General features: G+C 43.6%; 1 protein-coding gene across 1 annotated transcript; it reads left to right on the top strand.

Moving 5' to 3' along the window:
- Positions 1-1,388: 1,388 nt before the first annotated feature.
- LOC137370164 (tribbles homolog 1-like) lies at positions 1,389-6,250 on the top strand. Its single transcript, XM_068032431.1, has 3 exons — positions 1,389-2,447; positions 3,047-3,339; positions 5,748-6,250. The coding sequence occupies exons 1-3, from the start codon at positions 2,157-2,159 to the stop codon at positions 6,214-6,216; spliced, it is 1,053 nt and encodes a 350-aa protein (XP_067888532.1). The 5' UTR covers positions 1,389-2,156; the 3' UTR covers positions 6,217-6,250.
- Positions 6,251-18,385: the final 12,135 nt, after the last annotated feature.

The raw sequence follows: 18,385 nt of genomic DNA, 5'->3' as shown, positions 1-18,385 counted from the left end.
GATCCAGCAAGCTCTAATCAGTAGGTATGGCTATCATGCTGTCACTAATGCTGTGCAGTAATCTACATTCTAACAGAAGATACTTTCTGAGTTCCACCTAGCACAGAAGCTACATTTCAAGAGCCAAAATAAAACATCAGTTCTACTTTATCAATGTAGAATTTTGTACTACTTGACAGAACAAAGAACTTGATTATATCTAGACAGCTGTTTTACAGGAACAGAAATTACCCTTCTCGTCAAGAAATAGCTTGTTAAGATAGTTGCTGATGTGCATTCAATCATATGATGAACTTGCTGGAAGAGAATCTAAGTAGATCCTCCATCCATTCAAATATTGTAATTGCTAGAGTGTGGACCATTTTTTTATGAACTGTTCACCAATCCTCTCCGGAAAGGGCTGAATTTGTGCTGGGATTCTAGCTTTTGGGTACTTCAGATATTCAAGCATATAGGAGCATATTGGTTAATTATGCAATTTACATGATAAGTCTGTCGGATTGTTTTATATTACTCTGTTACGCATATTGTTTTATAGTATTGTTATATTTCTTTATAAACAATTTCCCATTCAACCACATAGGCCCCAAGCTCTGCAATTCACTCCCTAAACCTCTGCCTATCTCTCCTCCTTTAAGATGCTCTGTAAAACCTCTTTGACCAAGATTTTGATCACCTGTCCTGTTATCTCCTTATATGGATGGCGATTTTATTTAAAAATAAAAGCAAGTTTATTAAAATAGCCCCACAATACTTAGTGACATCAACTGTAAATCACCTGGGTAAAACCAATTTTGCTGATTTAGAAATATTGCCATTCAACCACATTTACATGTGAGGGAAGTACATTTGCTGTTGAACTGACCTGGTGGAGGTGCCGATTGAGTGACATTTAACGTGCCCCTACGTCAAGAGAGTTGCCTAGACGGGAACCTTGCGTCATTCAAAGGCAGGGCATGTGATGGTCACAAATTGTGTTTAGAAAGGATCGAATTCATTTACCGTAATATATGAAAGGTTAAATGTGCATCTGCGACGTGAACAAAAAGTCTGATGAAATGCATACTTACAAATTACTCGGATATATTTAGTAACACTTATGACCTAAACATGCTTCCCTTAAATCATCACTATTTTGGTACCGTATTTCTAACTGGCTCGGTACTAAATTGATCCATTTTGTTTGAGTTGTGAATTTCTTAAAATAGACTCGCCTTTCGATTATGGGGGGAACACTGCAAGGGTTTGTTCCATTTTGAAATTCTGTTTTTATTTGAAGGGCAGGGAGAAAAAAGAAATAAATGATAATCCGGGTTTGACAATCTGCTTTCACAAGCTACACGCAGCGGGCGGTGCCAGATTGCGTAAATTTGGCAAACGAGCTTGTGTTTGGCGCAGGTAAAGGCAGCGAAACTATTGTGTTCTTGCCGCTCTCTTGCAGGGCGACTGTCTTCAGTGTGTGATGTTGCAATCACTCAGACTGTTATATTCAGCCACATTGTGACCCAGCCTGCATTCCACAGAGACATACACACACACACACATACACTCTCCCAATTACTGCAACTTTTGCCAAACTGGGCAACTGTCCTTCAAGCTTCACCTACAGCCCATTGCAACCCCAGGGACTCGGCGAAACTTTGCAATGCGTTCCTTCGCCTGGACCGGTTATTTGACAGCAGCGCGCCGGTGAACACCTGCACACAAGTTGGGATCTTCTGCAGGAGTCGCGACCTTCTGGGGAACGAACACTATCGCTCAAGTAGGGGTGGGGGTGGGGGGAAGAAAACAACCCCATTCCATCCTGCTGTCGGTACCATATCCACCGAAAGGAGAGTGGGGGCTTCGTGCAGTCTTGTAGAGGCGGATGTGTTGGACTTGTACAAACTGATTCGTGGATCAGTCACTTTCGCATCGCTGTTCCCTTTAAAATCGACCTTCGTTATACAGCCGTCACTTGGAGGAAGAGGATCTCGCCACTGTGATCTACCGAGGAATGAAAAGTGCATTTCTACAAGTGCCTAACACCCTGGACATTGCAATCTTGACTTCAGCCCCAAAGAGAAAAAAAAACTTTGTTTCTCCTTCTCCGCAGCTGTTGTTTGGAAACCTCGTGATCCTGCTTTCTTGTTTTTTTTTGCACCGAGCAGCTTTTAATGAGTTTAAACGTGCAGAGAGCTAGCCCCATCCCGATCCTCCGAAGCGGTCGATGGAGACAGAAGCGGGTGGAGGCCGACGAGCCGGCTTCCAAGTGCCCGCGGTTGAGTGACTCACCCCCGGACAGCCCTTACCTCCCCTCCCCGGGCTCCCCCAGCCCGACCGAGAGCTGCCCATGCAACTCGCAGGCATCGGCTCGGATCGGAAACTACATCCTCCTACAAAACCTGGAGAGGGACAATGTTTTTAGGGCCATCAGTAGCCACACAGGAGAGGAATTCGTATGCAAGGTAGGGAAAATGAGCAGCCTCCTAAAAGTAGCGTTATTGCGAGTGCATTACATTTCAGTGAGGATGGGTGCATTTTCAAAACACTGCATTAATATTTCTGCGCGCGGTGCATGCGTTTTGCACAGCGACGTGAGCCTTGGAATGAATTTGTTTAGATGTGACCCCCGGGGACTGTGTTAAAAGGGTGGGAGTTTGTGCAACTTGTGAGGTTTTTCATTTGCAGTTTAGTTATTGCAGCGTCAGATTGAACAGTCAATCCGGTGCTGCCACCTAGAGCTCACCGTGTGCGGTCAAAAAACTCTGCAGCCTACTTCTAAACATGAATTAAGTTGCCCAAATTATGATGGGGGGTTTGTTATATTAATCGGCAAAATCTGTTTTTTTGCCCCGTGTTCGCTGTTTAGACTGGCAGCACTTCTTTTGCAAGGGTTGCTTTTTCAACAACTCTTTTTTCTTGTTTTGCCGACTGTTTCTGAACTAAATTGCTTACATTCGGAGTCTGCAAGTTTCCATTTATAGACTTGCTCGATGCTAATAAACAGTCGGGAGCAAAATGTTACGGGTTTGACGTTTTTGTGTGTGTGTATGTGTCCCCCCAGGTTTTCGACATCAAGCGTTACAGGGATGAAATCGGTCCATATCTGCAAATCCCAGCCCACGAGAATATCACCGCGATTGAAGAGATAATCCTGGGAGAGCAGAGGTGCTATGTGTTCCTGGAGAAGGGCCATGGTGACATGCACTTGTACATGCGCAGCTGCAAACGGCTGGCCGAGGAGGAGGCGGCGCAGCTGTTCCAGCAGATCGTCTCGGCCGTGGCCCATTGCCATGATTCGGGCATCGTCCTTCGAGACCTCAAACTCAGGAAATTCGTCTTCGCTGATGAGCAGAGGTGGGTTTATGGAAAGGGCAGTGCCCCAAGTCCAAGAGGTGCCGCCAACACATTGTAACAAAAATGAGATTTCATTAAAGAAGTAACGAATTTAAAATGGATTAAACTGACCAATCGCTCTCTAGAATAATCTGATATGTCCAATAAACAAATATGAATTGATTCTAAAGTGCAGTTACTGTGAGTGCCTCTAAGGCCTGAACGTGTTTTCTTTTAATGATATATCCGTGATGTAATCCATACGGTTACATGGGACGGATTAGTCCTATTTTAAAAATATTTTAATGGCATATTTATACCCGTTGTAAATAAACGTGGGCATATAATTGACATAGTCCCAACCACAAATAAGATTCGGTGTTTCATAAAAGCTACACTATAAAGGAGAATTATTTAATAAGCATAATGAAAACATTGCTATAAATAGATTCATCTGTTTAATAATAAGTTAAACTCCCGGAATGGTAATTTTAGCCATTAAATAAAACTCCAAATGCATTAATGAATCTGTCAAAATATTTGGACAATGCCCCTTTCTTTGTTGCTTTTAAATCTTGCTAGATAGTGCAACTTTATATTTCTTATTCAGTGCAAAATATGTGTGAAAGATATTTCACACATACTTAGGATTATGACGACGTCCTCACACACTTACTCACCGAACGTCGTTATCTTGCAATGATTTGAGGACCCAGTAGATTTATTCTTCAATGATGTTCCCTTTAAATAAAATGAAAATGATACTGTACATGGTACAGTATGTGGACACAAAATCAGGGTGGATTAACCTGTCTGTAAATGTTTCAAAACCAGTGTTTATTACAGATGAATAAAACGTATTGCACAAGGTTATCAAACATTTATAGACTAGAGTTGGGCAAGTGCAGGCTTACTGAAATACCATTATCTACAGTTTTTATAAATAAGTAAATTATTAATAGAAATATTAAACTTTTAAAATTGCAGTTAACAGGGCCCCCAGTTTTGATGGCTGTTTATGCACAGGATTGCAGCAGTCATTTCAAGTGAACAGTCCTCTATATTTTCAGTAACTGCGCTGATTGCTAGTTTAGTACGTCCTCTTGGTCTTGTGGTCTCTCAGCTGACTGCTGTAGCATTTTAGAATGAAGAGAGCAACAGTTCTTTCTAAATTGCCTGCGGCGGGCTCGTTAAGTATATCCTTACTGCAAAAAGGCCTCGTTTAACCCGAATATTAACTGGGGTGTTCTTGTCGGTCTAACACGATGGACCGGCCTGTGATGTAATTACTGGACGAGGTGCGCTGGAGAAGTGACTTCCAAAATGTATTTTGTTGATTGTACGGTTGAGGTCTTCCCCCAAGAAGACGCTACCACATGGAGTAGTTGAGGCGAGTAGCATAGGTGCGTTAAGGGGAAGCTGGATAAACACATGAGGGTGAGAGGATGAAGGCAATGCTGATGGGGTTAAAGAGGCGTGTGTGGACTGACATGGACCGATTGGGCCGAATGGCCTGTTTAATTCCAGTAAATTCTATTTAATTCAAAATGTATGAGACTTTTTCTGCACCAGGGGTTATTTAATATAACACAATTTAATATAGCACTTTAACTGCGGAGATGTGAGTGGGGAATTGCAGTTCTGCTCGCCTTTACAACAGGCATTGGACAGACTTTTTCATCATCTGCTACAGATTTGGCAACACGGGGCGGTTTTGCAATTTAAGGTACTCTCCGTGTCAGAGCAGGTGTTGATTGATTCAGTGTCGTAAGGGACCGTAATACATACACACAGCAGGCTGCATGAGTCATGTTTTCCATTTACAAAACAGGAGAGCTGAGGGTTCTGCCCTTTACACGGCTGAAGGATTCAGATATAGGACATATTCCCGCAATGAGTGAATCGATTTGCCCTCTTCAAAGTATAGCACGTAATTAGCTTCAAATACTAAATATAGGATTAAACTGATAACTAGTACTTTATATATATATATATATATATATATATAAATGATAGTTATCTCCAAAGCAACCTTTCACTTGCTTGCAAACATGTCCTTTCATTGCACTGAACAGTATGTAAAATGCTGCCTTTAAACGCCTGAAACGAACCAACTTTAAAAGGCAGTTACAATTGGGACATCATTAATATTGATCAGCCGTTGAAAGGCGTGGTAAATACTGTTAGCTGCATTTCAGTTTCAGCCGCAAAGAAGAACTGAATGAGTGTAAGTCAGAATTGTGATAACAGGAGACTCTTCCCCTACCGTGCGCTATGGTGGGTGACTGTTATTTTTAGGGGAAGGGGGGGGGGGGGCAGTTCTATTTTAGATTCACTAAGCAACAGGGTTCCTCTCTTTGGGGCTTTTCCCTTTGCAGTAAAGTGCATTTCACACGCAATGTCTGATCATTTCTGTGCGGTTCCCACAGGAGGAGGTTGAGACTGGAGAGCTTGGAGGACGCTCATATCCTGAAAGGAAAAGACGATTCCCTGTCCGATAAGCATGGATGTCCGGCATACGTGAGCCCGGAGATACTGAACACGACTGGATGTTATTCCGGGAAAGCAGCCGATGTCTGGAGTCTGGGAGTCATGCTCTACACCCTGCTGGTGGGACGTTACCCTTTCCACGATTCCGACCCCAGCGCCCTGTTCAGTAAAATCCGCCGCGGGCACTTCTGCATCCCGGACAGCGTCTCCCCCAAAGCCAAGTGCCTGATCCGCAGCCTGCTGAGACGGGAACCCCCGGAGAGACTGGCAGCCTGCGAGATCCTGCTGCATCCCTGGTTCCGAGCCGCCTCTCAGCAGCTCCAGCCCGATCAAGACAGCCAGAGCCCGGACCAGGCAGTGCCAGAGTTTGAGGGCGAGCAGCAGGAAGGCAGCTCCTTTTTCTGTTGACAGACTGGAGAACTGAGGAACTTTCAAAACAGAACTCACGGGAAATAAGACAGGAAGCACAGTCGCCCATCCCAATCCTTTCTCACTAAGAAGGATCTTTGTACACACTTACACATGTAAACTTACACCGGTCTGGAATGGACATTTAAATCCTTCAGTTTGCAACCCTATGGTAAAATTTTCCACATGAAACGTTCACCTTGACCCCAAATTAAGACCAGCACTGCGAGAATCCTCAAGTTTGTGGTGGAGTTGTTTGTTAAAGTTCACCATTTCATTCCCACCATAATCTCTAACCTATTTATTCATTAAAAATTTATTTAAAAGGAAGCAAATGCAGCCACTTTAACTTATTATATTTGTGTAACATTGAATATGTTATGAATTTTGTTAATTTCTATACAATCTTTTTTTAAAGTCCTTTTCTCCTATATTTAGGTTCTTTGCAGACAGGCCTTCTGCATAAGAAGGTGTGCCAATTCCTGCAAGGCTATTGCCAGTGGGCCTCTATGTGTGGGTTGGTGTTTGATGTGATCTTAGAACGGCCCTTGAGAAGCTGTATCATTTTTGTAAACCGTCTAGCCCACCCATTCCTAGTGAAGGAGCTCTCTAATTGTACACTGGCAGTGCTGAAACCGATGGAGCAGTTAACAAGTGCAGCAATAAACCAGAGTGATGTACAGCAGCCCTTAACATTCAACTCCATGGCTATCTGGTAACATGACCCACAACATGTTGCCCAACCAGCGGAAACAAAATAACTTGGTAATATGAAGTGATACCCTGTGCCTGGAGGATGCTTTTTAGCTATGCACTATAATGCAGCCATTACTATATTGCATAAACATATTTAATAAGTGCCAGTGCGTCAGTTCAAGGCAATTACACAAAAAGCCAGGGATCAGATGACATTGTATAGCACTTGAGCGGTGCCTTTGGCTTTATGATGCCATCGGACCCCACTGATTATACAGCTGTCTTGGTTAATTATTGCATAATGCATACATGACTATTATAACCCAGAAAAAGAATGCATTATTTTTCAGTAAAGCACTTGCTTATCAGCCCATACGATTGTAGCTAGTTTCATAAACTTGTAACCCCCCCACCCACTTCTCGTCACATAACACAAATAACTAATCTCATTGCCCAAGGCGACTAACAATGATTTGGGAATAATTGGCAACTGGTAAATCTCAGATTGTAATATTTACCAATGGGGAAAAAAAGGGTAGCTTGTATATGTAAACAAAGAGTAAAGATTGTTTAAGGGATGTGTTCAAGGGCATAATGTACTCTCAGGGTTTGGACTTCTTGGACATTTGTGGCATAGCCTTGTAATACACTCCCAGTCATTGGTTATTAGCTGTAGAAAGGTGGGGTTGTACCAGAATGGAGGTTTAAAACAGGTTTAAAATCCCTGAACTTTAGTCGCCCTCTCTGATCTCCAAGTCAGACAAATCTTGCTTTTAGGCTTTGAGATATATTCTGGTCAGAGCTGCTACTCTGAGATAAGTCAGTCTTACACAGGGGTAAGTGAAACAGGTCTGTACGTTTTCATTTAACAGGGATTATATTTTAGTTAATTCTAAAAGTGCAAACATCACACAATTGAAGCTAATATTTGTGAAAACAGCCAAAATATTGCATTGTCTATTGCTTCCTTTGATGTTGCTGACCAGTTCAAAATCTGATGCAGATGCCATGACCACCTGTACAGTTTATATTATTGGCAATGACTTCTCTGATATTGCCACCTCCCATTTTCCCTTCAAGGTTTTTAAGTCGACCTTCGAAATGCAAGCGTGTTAAAAGATACTTTTGTCCTTACAATCACAAGACACATATATTAAAAAGTGTACATTAAAAAGCACTGATGTTATGCACTCGTTACCTGTGACCACTCTATAACTTCGGCAAACTATAACCATACCTTGACTGTATTTTTTATTGTTGTGAAACATCACAAGAGATATCCGAGTTTTGCTCCTAAATATGTTACTTACTTGATCCTCAGTTGAAAGGTGACCATTATTATTTTTTGCTATGTCTCCTTTATTATGTTTGTGGAATAATTCTGAAGATTTTTTTTATATGCATCTGTTAAAGAGCTCACTAATTAGTTTTGCAGCTCTTGAAATAAGGTCACCAACTGCAGGGGTGAAACCAAAAGTAACAGCGGGACGATCACGCTTGATTTAGATGTTGCATTTTTCATTAACTGCTGTGTGTTTATACCTCATGTACAGTGAACATGTAATCTGTGTCTTGTCATTCCTGTTGTATAGTGTCAAAATATTCTGCTGGTGTGTGAAAGATCAGTGTAAATGTGAATTATTACAAGCAATATTAGTCGGATGAAAATCATGAGGTTTGAGGTTTAAAGGACAGTGAAATATTTCTGTTGCACTGATGTTCTCATGGTTGTTGAGCTTATGGTATCTGTGATACAAGTTTAAAAAATAAGACAACTGGGAAATGCAAAACTATACTGGCAGCAATGTCCTGCTGAAGAATATGAAACACAATTTTAGAAATGTAAATATGTGAATATGTACAGCTGTACATGAACTTACAGCAATAAAGACAAAAATAACGAACAAAGAAGTTTCTCCTGTGTGCTCTCTTAATGTAAGTGCAGCGAAAGCTTGAAGGTAAAAGCATACTATTTCATTTTCCTTTGTGTTTGATTACCTACAACTCACACGTCAGCTTTTTTTTCCATCTGAATTGCTGTATCCCGCACTCTTCCACTAATTTGTGTTGGACCATGCTGCTTGTCGTTGCCAGTGATAGGCAGAAAATGATTGTTTATCAAGAATTTATACGTGCGTTATGTCTGTTGATGCAGGCCAGTTGGTGCTATATGTGGAGATGTTGCAAAGCTCTCAAAGATTGAGCAGATGAACATGAGGGTCTAATGTAGGAACAGAAGTAGGCCATTCAGCCCGTCGAGTCTGTTTCACGGAGTTGGATGAAATCAGGTAGAGTGATGTGTCGAACCTTCCTCCACTCAATTGTTTGTTCAAAATGCCAACTTGTCATTTAGCACAGAGAGTGCTGTGGTGAGGACAAGCAGGTTTGACCATTCCCTACCGTGGAAATGATGCTGTATTTACATTCACAAAAATAACCTCGAGAGAGGGGAGCCTGACATACGAACTGCGCATTTATTCTGCTGTTTGCACTGGCTCTTGAGTTCACATTCAAATCTGCTGTGATTGTGCGTGATTAAAATGTTGGTTTCACCTGATGACTAAACTGTTAAAGGAGGAAGCAGACGTTCACACAATGTGCTGGTAGACATGTAGGTATAATCACTAGTAGCAGTCACCTCCCAGAGTTGATATTACAGTTAGTTGTGGCGCTGAGTTCAACAGAAGATCAGAAACCTCCCCTTTGTGAGTATCCACTGCATGTGGTTCTTTATATTTCCTGCTGGCAACAAAGGGCTAACATAAATAATGTTGAAGTGTTTGAAGGCAACGTAGGAGCACAGGAAACCTGGGAGGTTGCTGCCCATTTTATTTCACAGTAATTGTCTTCCCTTCCGAGGATGATTCCATGGGCACCGGACATTCACAGGTTTCTTGCCAAAGTCGCCAATGTTCCTTTAGAAGCTTTGATAGTGAGTGTTGGCACACTATTTGACTGCAGGGGCATCACATTCAAACTCAACCCCGTCCATGATTACACATGTGCACTTCCAAGCCCAACTGCAACCACTGGATAGTAATCAGGAGTTGGAAATTTGTCCCATTTTCCACTCTCTAGCCGAGGGCGCTGAGGCCAAATATACAATCCTGACTGTGATCAACTAACTCAGTACAGACCGAGGGTTAAATACAGACCTGCCTTGATCTGTACAGCCTAGCTACACACTGCGCAAACCCGTTGAGCAATTAGAAAAGCTTACTGTTGAACATTTAACTCCTGGTTGGTTTGTTGGTGGTGTTGACCTGAAAGAGGTTACTGTGCACAAAGTGTCTGAAGTTTATTTGTCAGATCGCCAGCTCAAGGTAGCTGCTGCCCCCCTAGATTTAGGCAAAGGTACATGGATGACGTCGCTGTCTTCTGCTCTGATCTGCTGTCTGTGCGCAGACTGATGAGCAGCTGCGACCAGTTCGAACTGGCCTCGGGAACCAAAGTTAACCACGGCAAGAGCGAGGCTATGTTCTTCAGGAACTGGGCTGACCGATCCTTTGTCCCCTTCACCGTCAGGTCAGATTACCGGAAGGTGCTGGGGATATGGTTCGGAAGGGCCGGGGCGTGCACCAAAACCTGGGAGGAGCGAGTAGCCAGGGTACAGCACAAGCTGAGAATGTGGGGGCAGCGATCTCTCTCCATTGTGGGTAAGAACCTGGTCATCAGGTGCGAGGCGCTCACGTTGTTGCTGTACGTGGCACAGGTCTGGCCCATACCCCACTCCTGCGCTGTGGCGGTCACCCGAGCCATTTTCCGCTTCATCTGGGGATCTAAAATGGATCGGGTCCGGAGGGACACGATGTTCAAACCTCTGGATAAGAGCGGGAAAAATGTACCCAACGTGGCCCTCATCCTGATGACTATCTTCGTGTGCGGCTGCATCAAGCTGTGTGTAGACCTCCAGTACACAAACTCCAAGTGTCACTACGTGCTGAGGTTCTATCTGTCCCCGGTGTTGCGAAGGATGGGCCTGGTCACATTACCGCGGAACGCTCTATCCAGTTGGACCGTGCCGTACCACCTATCCTTCGTGGAGCAGTTTCTGTGGGAAAACACCTTTGACCACCAATCCATCAGGCAGTGGTCTGCACGGAATGTCCTCAAAGCCCTTCGGGCAAAGGAGACGGTGGATCCTGTCGGATGGTTCCCCGAGCAGACCGCCAAAGTCATTTGGCGGAATGCCTCATCGCCAGAACTTTCAAACGAGCACCAAGATGTAGCTTGGCTGGTGGTGAGAAGAGCCCTCCCCGTCAGATCCTTCCTGCACGCCCGAAGTCTCGCCCCCTTCGCGCAATGCCCCCGCGGTGGCTGTGGTGGGGAAGAGACGGTTGCCCACCTCCTCCTGGAATGTGTCTTTGCAAAGCAGGTGTGGAAAGAGATGCAGTGGTTTTTGTTGAGGTTCATCCCAAGCAGCTCTGTAACACAGGAGTCTGTGCTCTACGGGCTGTTCCCAGGGACGCACACCGAGATAAACATCAACTGCTGCTGGAGGACTATCAATTCGGTGAAAGACGCCCTCTGGTCTGCCCGAAACCTGCTGGTCTTCCAGCGCAAAGAGTTGTCCACGACCGAATGTTGTAGACTGGCACATTCCAAGGTCCAGGACTACGTGCTGAGGGACGCACTAAAGCTTGGGGCAGCTGCAGCAAAGGCTCAATGGGGAAAGACCACTGTGTAAGGTCCCCCCACCAAGCTGAACTGAGGGGCTGGATCCATGGGAAACCCCTTGAACTGTATTGGGAAATTTTTCGTTTGCTGTAAAATGTAAAAATGTACATGGTATGACAAATGAAATGGAAGGGTTGTGAGGCAACTCATGATTGTATTGAAGGAAACTGATATCCCTTGCACAGTTTGTATTTTTTGACTTGGTGCTGTTTGAAACTGTTTGGTAATGCATTTTTTTACAGATTTGTATGAATAAAGTATATTGTGGAATTTAAAAAAGAGGTGGAAAGGTTCGCACAAGTATCTTTTCTTACATTGGTCACAGCTGTTCAAACTGGTTCTGGTTATTATTAGGGCAATATTTGCCTCTGTTAATACTGCTCCATGTGCTGTGATATTGTGCATGCTTCAGAGCTGTTTGCTTCATTGCAGGTGGTTATAATCTGTTGGTGCTTCATCATTGCTGCAGTTGCTGGTACAGATACTATATGTGCTGGTGTGGGTGTTGTGTATATATATTGGTGCTGTTCCAGTCATTGTGTATGTATGATAGATATACCTTTTTGTAGACACACTCGATGAAATATTCTCTTTACGGTCAAAATAACATGCTTATAAAACATGATCACAGCTTGCCGGGTTTACAATCTTAACCCTCCCTCTTATAAATGTGACATGAAAGCATTTGTGCAGAATCAACAAAGAGTCATTGCTATGGCGAAGTAATATTTCATTTGTCTCACTGGATTTTCCAATCATGCACTATTCTTCAGCCAAAGTAGTGAGAATGTAATCTGCTGTCAGATTCCTGCCTAGAAGCCACAAGGGAGCTGCCCTGGGGCGAGAAGCATCTGAACTGCCCTCAACATCTCACTGGGCACTTGGGAAATCATGAGCACAAACCTTGATCTTGTTACTCCTTGAGACAATGCCTTGGTACACAGTGCAAACAGGCCTCCCATTGTAGATCCAACCACATCTTAATCTAGCCAACTCAACTGAACAGAATCATCACTGCAATTTGTTTTAAAAAGATTCAGTTCATGTCCAGTAGTAGATTGGGGAAATTTAGCAATTTTCTAAGAAAAGTAAAGTGATTTTCTGCTGCTGACTAAGATCAAGGCAGAAGCATCATCACAACATTCAATGACTTCGGACAAGATCTCATCAACCTTAAAACTGCATGATATACCCTCTCTACCCATAACAAAAATGTACCACAAGCAACAGAAATGTGAGTAAAGGAGCATTGGTCTGGTGTTTGTAAAAAGCTCAGGTGTGGCTTCTTGTTTAAGAGACTGTAAAATGTGCAAATGAAATTCACAGTCACCTATAATTAATGGTGCAGAGGACACAAAGCAGAGCACTGTTACACAGAATCTTTGTGGGAATTGTGGTTTTGTTTTGAATCATAGCAAAGCGCCTGTATCTCTGTAACCTGTTTTACGCAATCTTTGTTAATTATAATCCATTGTCTCACATGCAAAATTATATATTTTACTATTTCCTATTGCAAGACATCAATGAGCAATATTTTTTAGTCCTTGAGGTCAATGGGCAATAATATACAGACTCCTGAAGGACTTGTTCATGCAGTAACTTAGCGCACTATCCTTTCACCTTTGTAACTGGGTCCAAATTAGGCCAAAATAAATGGAATGAACATCCAAAACTGGGGGCCCTGAGCATGAGATAGTCTCTAATAAATCCAATAAAGAATTCAGGAGAAGCCTCTTTTACCCAGAGCGTGGTTAGAATGTAGAACTCACTACCACATGGAATAGTTGAGGCGAATGCATTTAAGGGAGAGCTAGATAAATATATAAGGAAGAATGGAATAGAAATTTATACTGAAAGGGATGGATGAAGTAGAGTGGGAGGAGGCTCATGTGGAACATAAACACTGGCATGGGCTGAATGACCTTTTTCTGTGCTGTAAATTCTATGTAATTCTCTTGCTCTTGTCTCCTGTAAAGTGAAGTTGGACAATCTCAACCTAGATTTTAATGGGTGTGGGCCCAGACCATAAAAATGTCTCATAATTCCATGCAGGTTAACTTCTCAGTAAAAGATGGTGTGTGTGGCAAACAGAATTGTCACACAGTTGTCAGTTGGGCTACACCTCTCAGGCTAATGTCACAAGCTGCGTAATTCCTACATCCCCACAATCCACTTCCTCTCAGTGCTGCACAGTTTTAACTTTAAGATCGTGGCCTCAACGTCAAATGTTTCCACTCCTTCAGTCAGTTCACTCATCTCCTAATGTATTGATTTCAAAATCCTGGACTTTGTTTATAAATCCTTCCGTTGCTTTGGGCCACTCAACTTCTGTAATCTCTTTTATCCCACATCCCAGGTCTGTTCTTCCCAGTCTGGTCTACCTCTGATCCCCTCCTCCTAAACCTTCCACCGTGCCACTTGAGGGAGTTCCAGAGGCTGAAGGCATGGGCGTGGAAAGATTTGAAGTTGAGACTGGGGGTCTTAAAGTTAAGTCTCAGGAGTACTGAGGGTTAGTGGAGTGTGGATAGAATGGGTAATAGAGATGTATGCTGTAGTGTGGTTAAGAATGCAGGCTATGTGGTTCCGGATGAGTTGAAGTTAATGAAGAGTGGAAATGGAGAGGCTAGCAAGGAGCGCATTGCAGGACTTCAGCCTTGCGCTAAGTAAGGCATAGTTTAGGATTTCAACAGCAAGCGGAGAAGGGTGATGGATATTCCTGAGATGGAAGAAAGTGGCCATGAGAATGGATCAGATATGGGGGAGTAAGCTGAGTTTGCAGTAGAGCTGCACATCAAGGTTTTACCTACCTGGTCTTAGCCTGAGGTGGGCAGCTGGGGTGGTTGATGGAGTTGAGGTTGGAGTCACATAGCATTTGCTTTCAGTAATACTTTAGTTTCCATGCAGTGCGATGTCATACATTGAACATGAGTCATTATTGTGTAACAATGTGTATTTTTATCCTGAGGGAAATCCGCCCTATCCTTATTAAACTATATGCAGGAATCAGAATGTGTAGAATTTTGCTCTTTTGACTTACATCCCTATCAGGATTCATTCTTTACTACATTCTCAGAAATATACTTGAACCCAGGGTATAAGATATATACTGCGTGCAGCTTTTTGTTGCGGCAGTGCCTTCAGAACGTAGAGAGTGTTGAGAAGAGAGAGGGAAGAAAGGTGGCTCACCACCATCTTCTAAAGGGTAATTATTGCCTGGGCAATAAATTCCGGCCTTGCCAGCGACACCCACAACTCGACAATGTTTTTTAAAAAATGTACTCTAACATGGGCAGTAGCGAGTTCTTAATCCCACTTATACTGTGAACAGTAGAGATCAGATTCTTCTTAGAGTTTGGGTGAAAATGACAGGAGTTTGGATTGATCTTGCAATTTTCTTAGGCCCAGATTGAGAATGATCTGGAAGCCTTCCCACCCAGAGGACTGTGCTTAATATTGGGCAACCTAGAGGAAGCAAGGAGGGACAATGAGGATTTATTTCTGTTCACAGTTTGTTATATTTGCATTTTTTTCTCATTTCTGTTTAATTCCACCGCTGAGGCAGCTGCTCCTTTGTCTCATCCTACACCACCTGTTTACAAAGTTTCACAGAATGCTTTCTTCTCCCAACACAAACTGCAACTATGGGAATTAAGTGCAAAGAAACTTACCCATTCACGAGGATTGTCGGCAGATGACAATTGTTCACCTGGGACTAATTTTGGACATAGAAATTCAATCAGAAGACAGCATAAAGTCATTTCCTTAAAACCCAATCTGACATGGGGGCACAAACCAGGTAAATTATGTTCAACTTTATTATCCTGAGCCTGATTGGACTGTCATACTGACTTTCGGGATTTGCCCTTCTCATCTACCTCCTTGTGAATAGGATTCGACGAAGGAAAAAGTTGATTTCACAGATCAAGACTGCGGGATTTACTGATTAACAGAGATTCTGTATGTATGTTTGGGAGAGAATGCTACAATATTGAGTGTTTGATTTTGATTTTTAAAAACCCACAACAAATTCAAATCAAACTCCTTTAAAGTTAAAAGGCAAAATTTTCGCCTCCATATGGTGGTGAGTGCAGAGGCAGGTGGGTGTGAAAATTCACGCCGCCAACCAGCATGGCAGTTTGCTGATGCCATTCTGCCCCCAGGCCCTATTTCCAGAGGTGGGATTGGGGTTGCCTGCCCGCAAATGGCAAATAGCCAATTAAGGGAGTTCATGGCCGATTAAGGCCTATTGTCAGAGGCTGACTCGAACATTCCAGTCAGCCTGCGGGCCCCCCGCGGCTTGGGGAACAGGTCAGCTGCCTTGAGGCAGGCTCCTGGCAGCAGATGGGTGGGTCCAGCGTTCCAGGCATGCTTTGAGGCCTTCCTGTCTGCTTGGTCACAGCTGCGGCTGAAGGCCTCCCTGTGGAGGGGATTTCCCACCACAATGGTGGCCCAGCTGCTAAGGTCAATTGTTAATTTAAAAGTTGCTGAGAGGGTGCCTCTCTCTTACCTGAAACCGCAGACTGGAGCGCCTTCCGTGCTGGCGGGCCTCTCATTGGCCCTCCAGTTTCAAGAGCTCCCCCGCCATCCTCAATTGAATAGTGAGCCTGCCTTCTGGCCGCTAGTTGGCCAATTCAGGGAAAATTATGGCGGGGTGACTGTTTCCCACACAGTGCGGGCTTCTGACCCCCATTTGACCCTGACATCGAAGTCCCGATCCAAAAGGCCAAACCCTGCTAAAGTCAAATAGTTGATTTTCTATAATGTTTTGGAACTAAACTTTTGTATCTGAATTATCAGTATCATGAATCACTGGTTACGTCTTTATGCTATACAGGAAGGTGTTATAACCCAGTCAGGTAGAATGTATTACTTATCAGTAAAACATGTTTTTCTCTGCTAGTTTACACTATTTCAGTTTTGTTCTACCATCTTAGTTAAAAACCAACAGGATAGAAAGCTGAATTGTAAATGTGGCAACTTTGAATGCAACAGGAAGACAAACATCGAAAACAAAATCAACATTACAACAAGATTTAAATGGAAAACCGTTATAAAAATAAAAGGGTCAATTTTAGCTCAACCTGCCTGGTGGAAGCAAAGGGCTGTCAGAGTTAAAATTGCTGTGCACTGCTTATCACCCCATTAACACTCTGCAGCCATTTTTACAGGGGCCTTCCCGTGGGTGGGTCAAGTGCCTGCCTGAATCAAACGGAAGCCTCATCATAGTATGCAAATTGGTATCTTATGTTGCACATAGGACCCCAATGCAACTTAGAGGGGCAGCTGGGCAGAACATGCGCCATGCACAGTCTGCCCAGTTGTAGGTGGTAAAGCAGAAAAGGCCCATTTTTGGTGGGGGGGCCAGGAGGAGCAGGAATGCCCTGAGGGCCCCAAAAAACAATGTGGGCCACTGCTATCTGGGTGCTCCTTCATTCTCCTCCCTCCAATCCACTGCCCTCTGATCTATTTGCCAGCCAGGCAGGCAGGTTGGCCTCCAAGTTGCCTGATATTGTGTCAGCATGGAGCCAGTGAGCTGCTGTGGGATGCCCATTTGGGGCATGCAGCTTGCCAATAAGATGGTACCGAGGCTCAGGCCTCAAACTGACCTGACCATAGTCTGCTCATTCCATGCCTGGAGTTAAAATCTACCCCAAAGCATTTGAGAGCAGGATTTGGAAATATTTATTCAAGAGGGCATTGAGCCTCCTCTTGTTTCATAACTCCCTTCAAACCGAGAATGTGCTGCAGTCTTGTGACACCATTTTGGCCATTTTCCCCCTCTATATATTGATCTTTTGTTCAGTTCTTTTCCTGTGAATAATTAAACACATTAATCAACAGCTGTAAGATGCACAAGTTCTGCCGAATTGTGTAAAATAGAATGTTTGGGCCTTTGAAAGGATGGCTTTCTCCTTCCATGGATATTATACTTTCAAACCCTTCCCATGAACATTATACTCTCTACATGCCTGTTAACGCACGTTCATTTTTGGATCATCACATTGAAATAGTAAAGTCTTATTTCTTAAGATTAGCATTTTCGATTTCTCTTTGACATGCACAAAAGTAGGAGTCAAAGATAAAGCCGCTTGTCCCAACACGCTACAGCTTAAAGAAACAGGTCGGTATTCTACACTGTAATACTGCGCTTATGAAGTAATGCCCTCAGCTCTCATTAACAAAGCAACACAATTCAATACCTCTTCCAAGAGTTGTATGAGTAACAGGCATATTCATCCTCACACAAGGTAGAGACCAATCTGGGAAGAACAACAAAGAGTTAAGGTCATCGGAAGTGTCAATGAAAGAAAGACTTTACAAACAACTGACAAGGACATACGATTTACTTTGGCCTCCGGTGGAGTGTAAACTAAGTGGATCCTGTTTGTGATGGGGGAGCAGCTTACTTCAGAAAACAAAGCTGAATTTAATTACAATTTAACTTTCAGATGTGTGGTGCAGGTTTCCCTCTTCAGCACTCCGACATAAGGGAGCTGGCTGGGAGGTGGGGGTGGACGTAAAATTGGTTGGTGTGGCAGCGGTTGCCGTGCCCATCGCCTACCACCCCCGCTAGTATTTTACTTGTGGTAGAGGAGGTGGCAGACAACCCACCCATCCTTAGGCCAATTGATGGCCACTTAAGGGCCTCTTCCTGCATTGCTGGTATTTTACCAGCGGTGGATCGGCAATTTGCTGCCAGGGGAGGCTGCCCAGTAATATCTGGGCTGGGGAAGGAGAGCCCTCCTGATTGGGCACCCTGTGCCCCATGGAGGGCACCCTAGCAGCACTGGCCACC

The sequence above is a fragment of the Heterodontus francisci genome, chromosome 5 (assembly GCF_036365525.1).
Source record: "Heterodontus francisci isolate sHetFra1 chromosome 5, sHetFra1.hap1, whole genome shotgun sequence".
In the NCBI taxonomy this organism is placed as follows: Eukaryota; Metazoa; Chordata; class Chondrichthyes; order Heterodontiformes; family Heterodontidae; genus Heterodontus; species Heterodontus francisci.
This window is presented reverse-complemented; position numbering and strand designations above follow the sequence as displayed.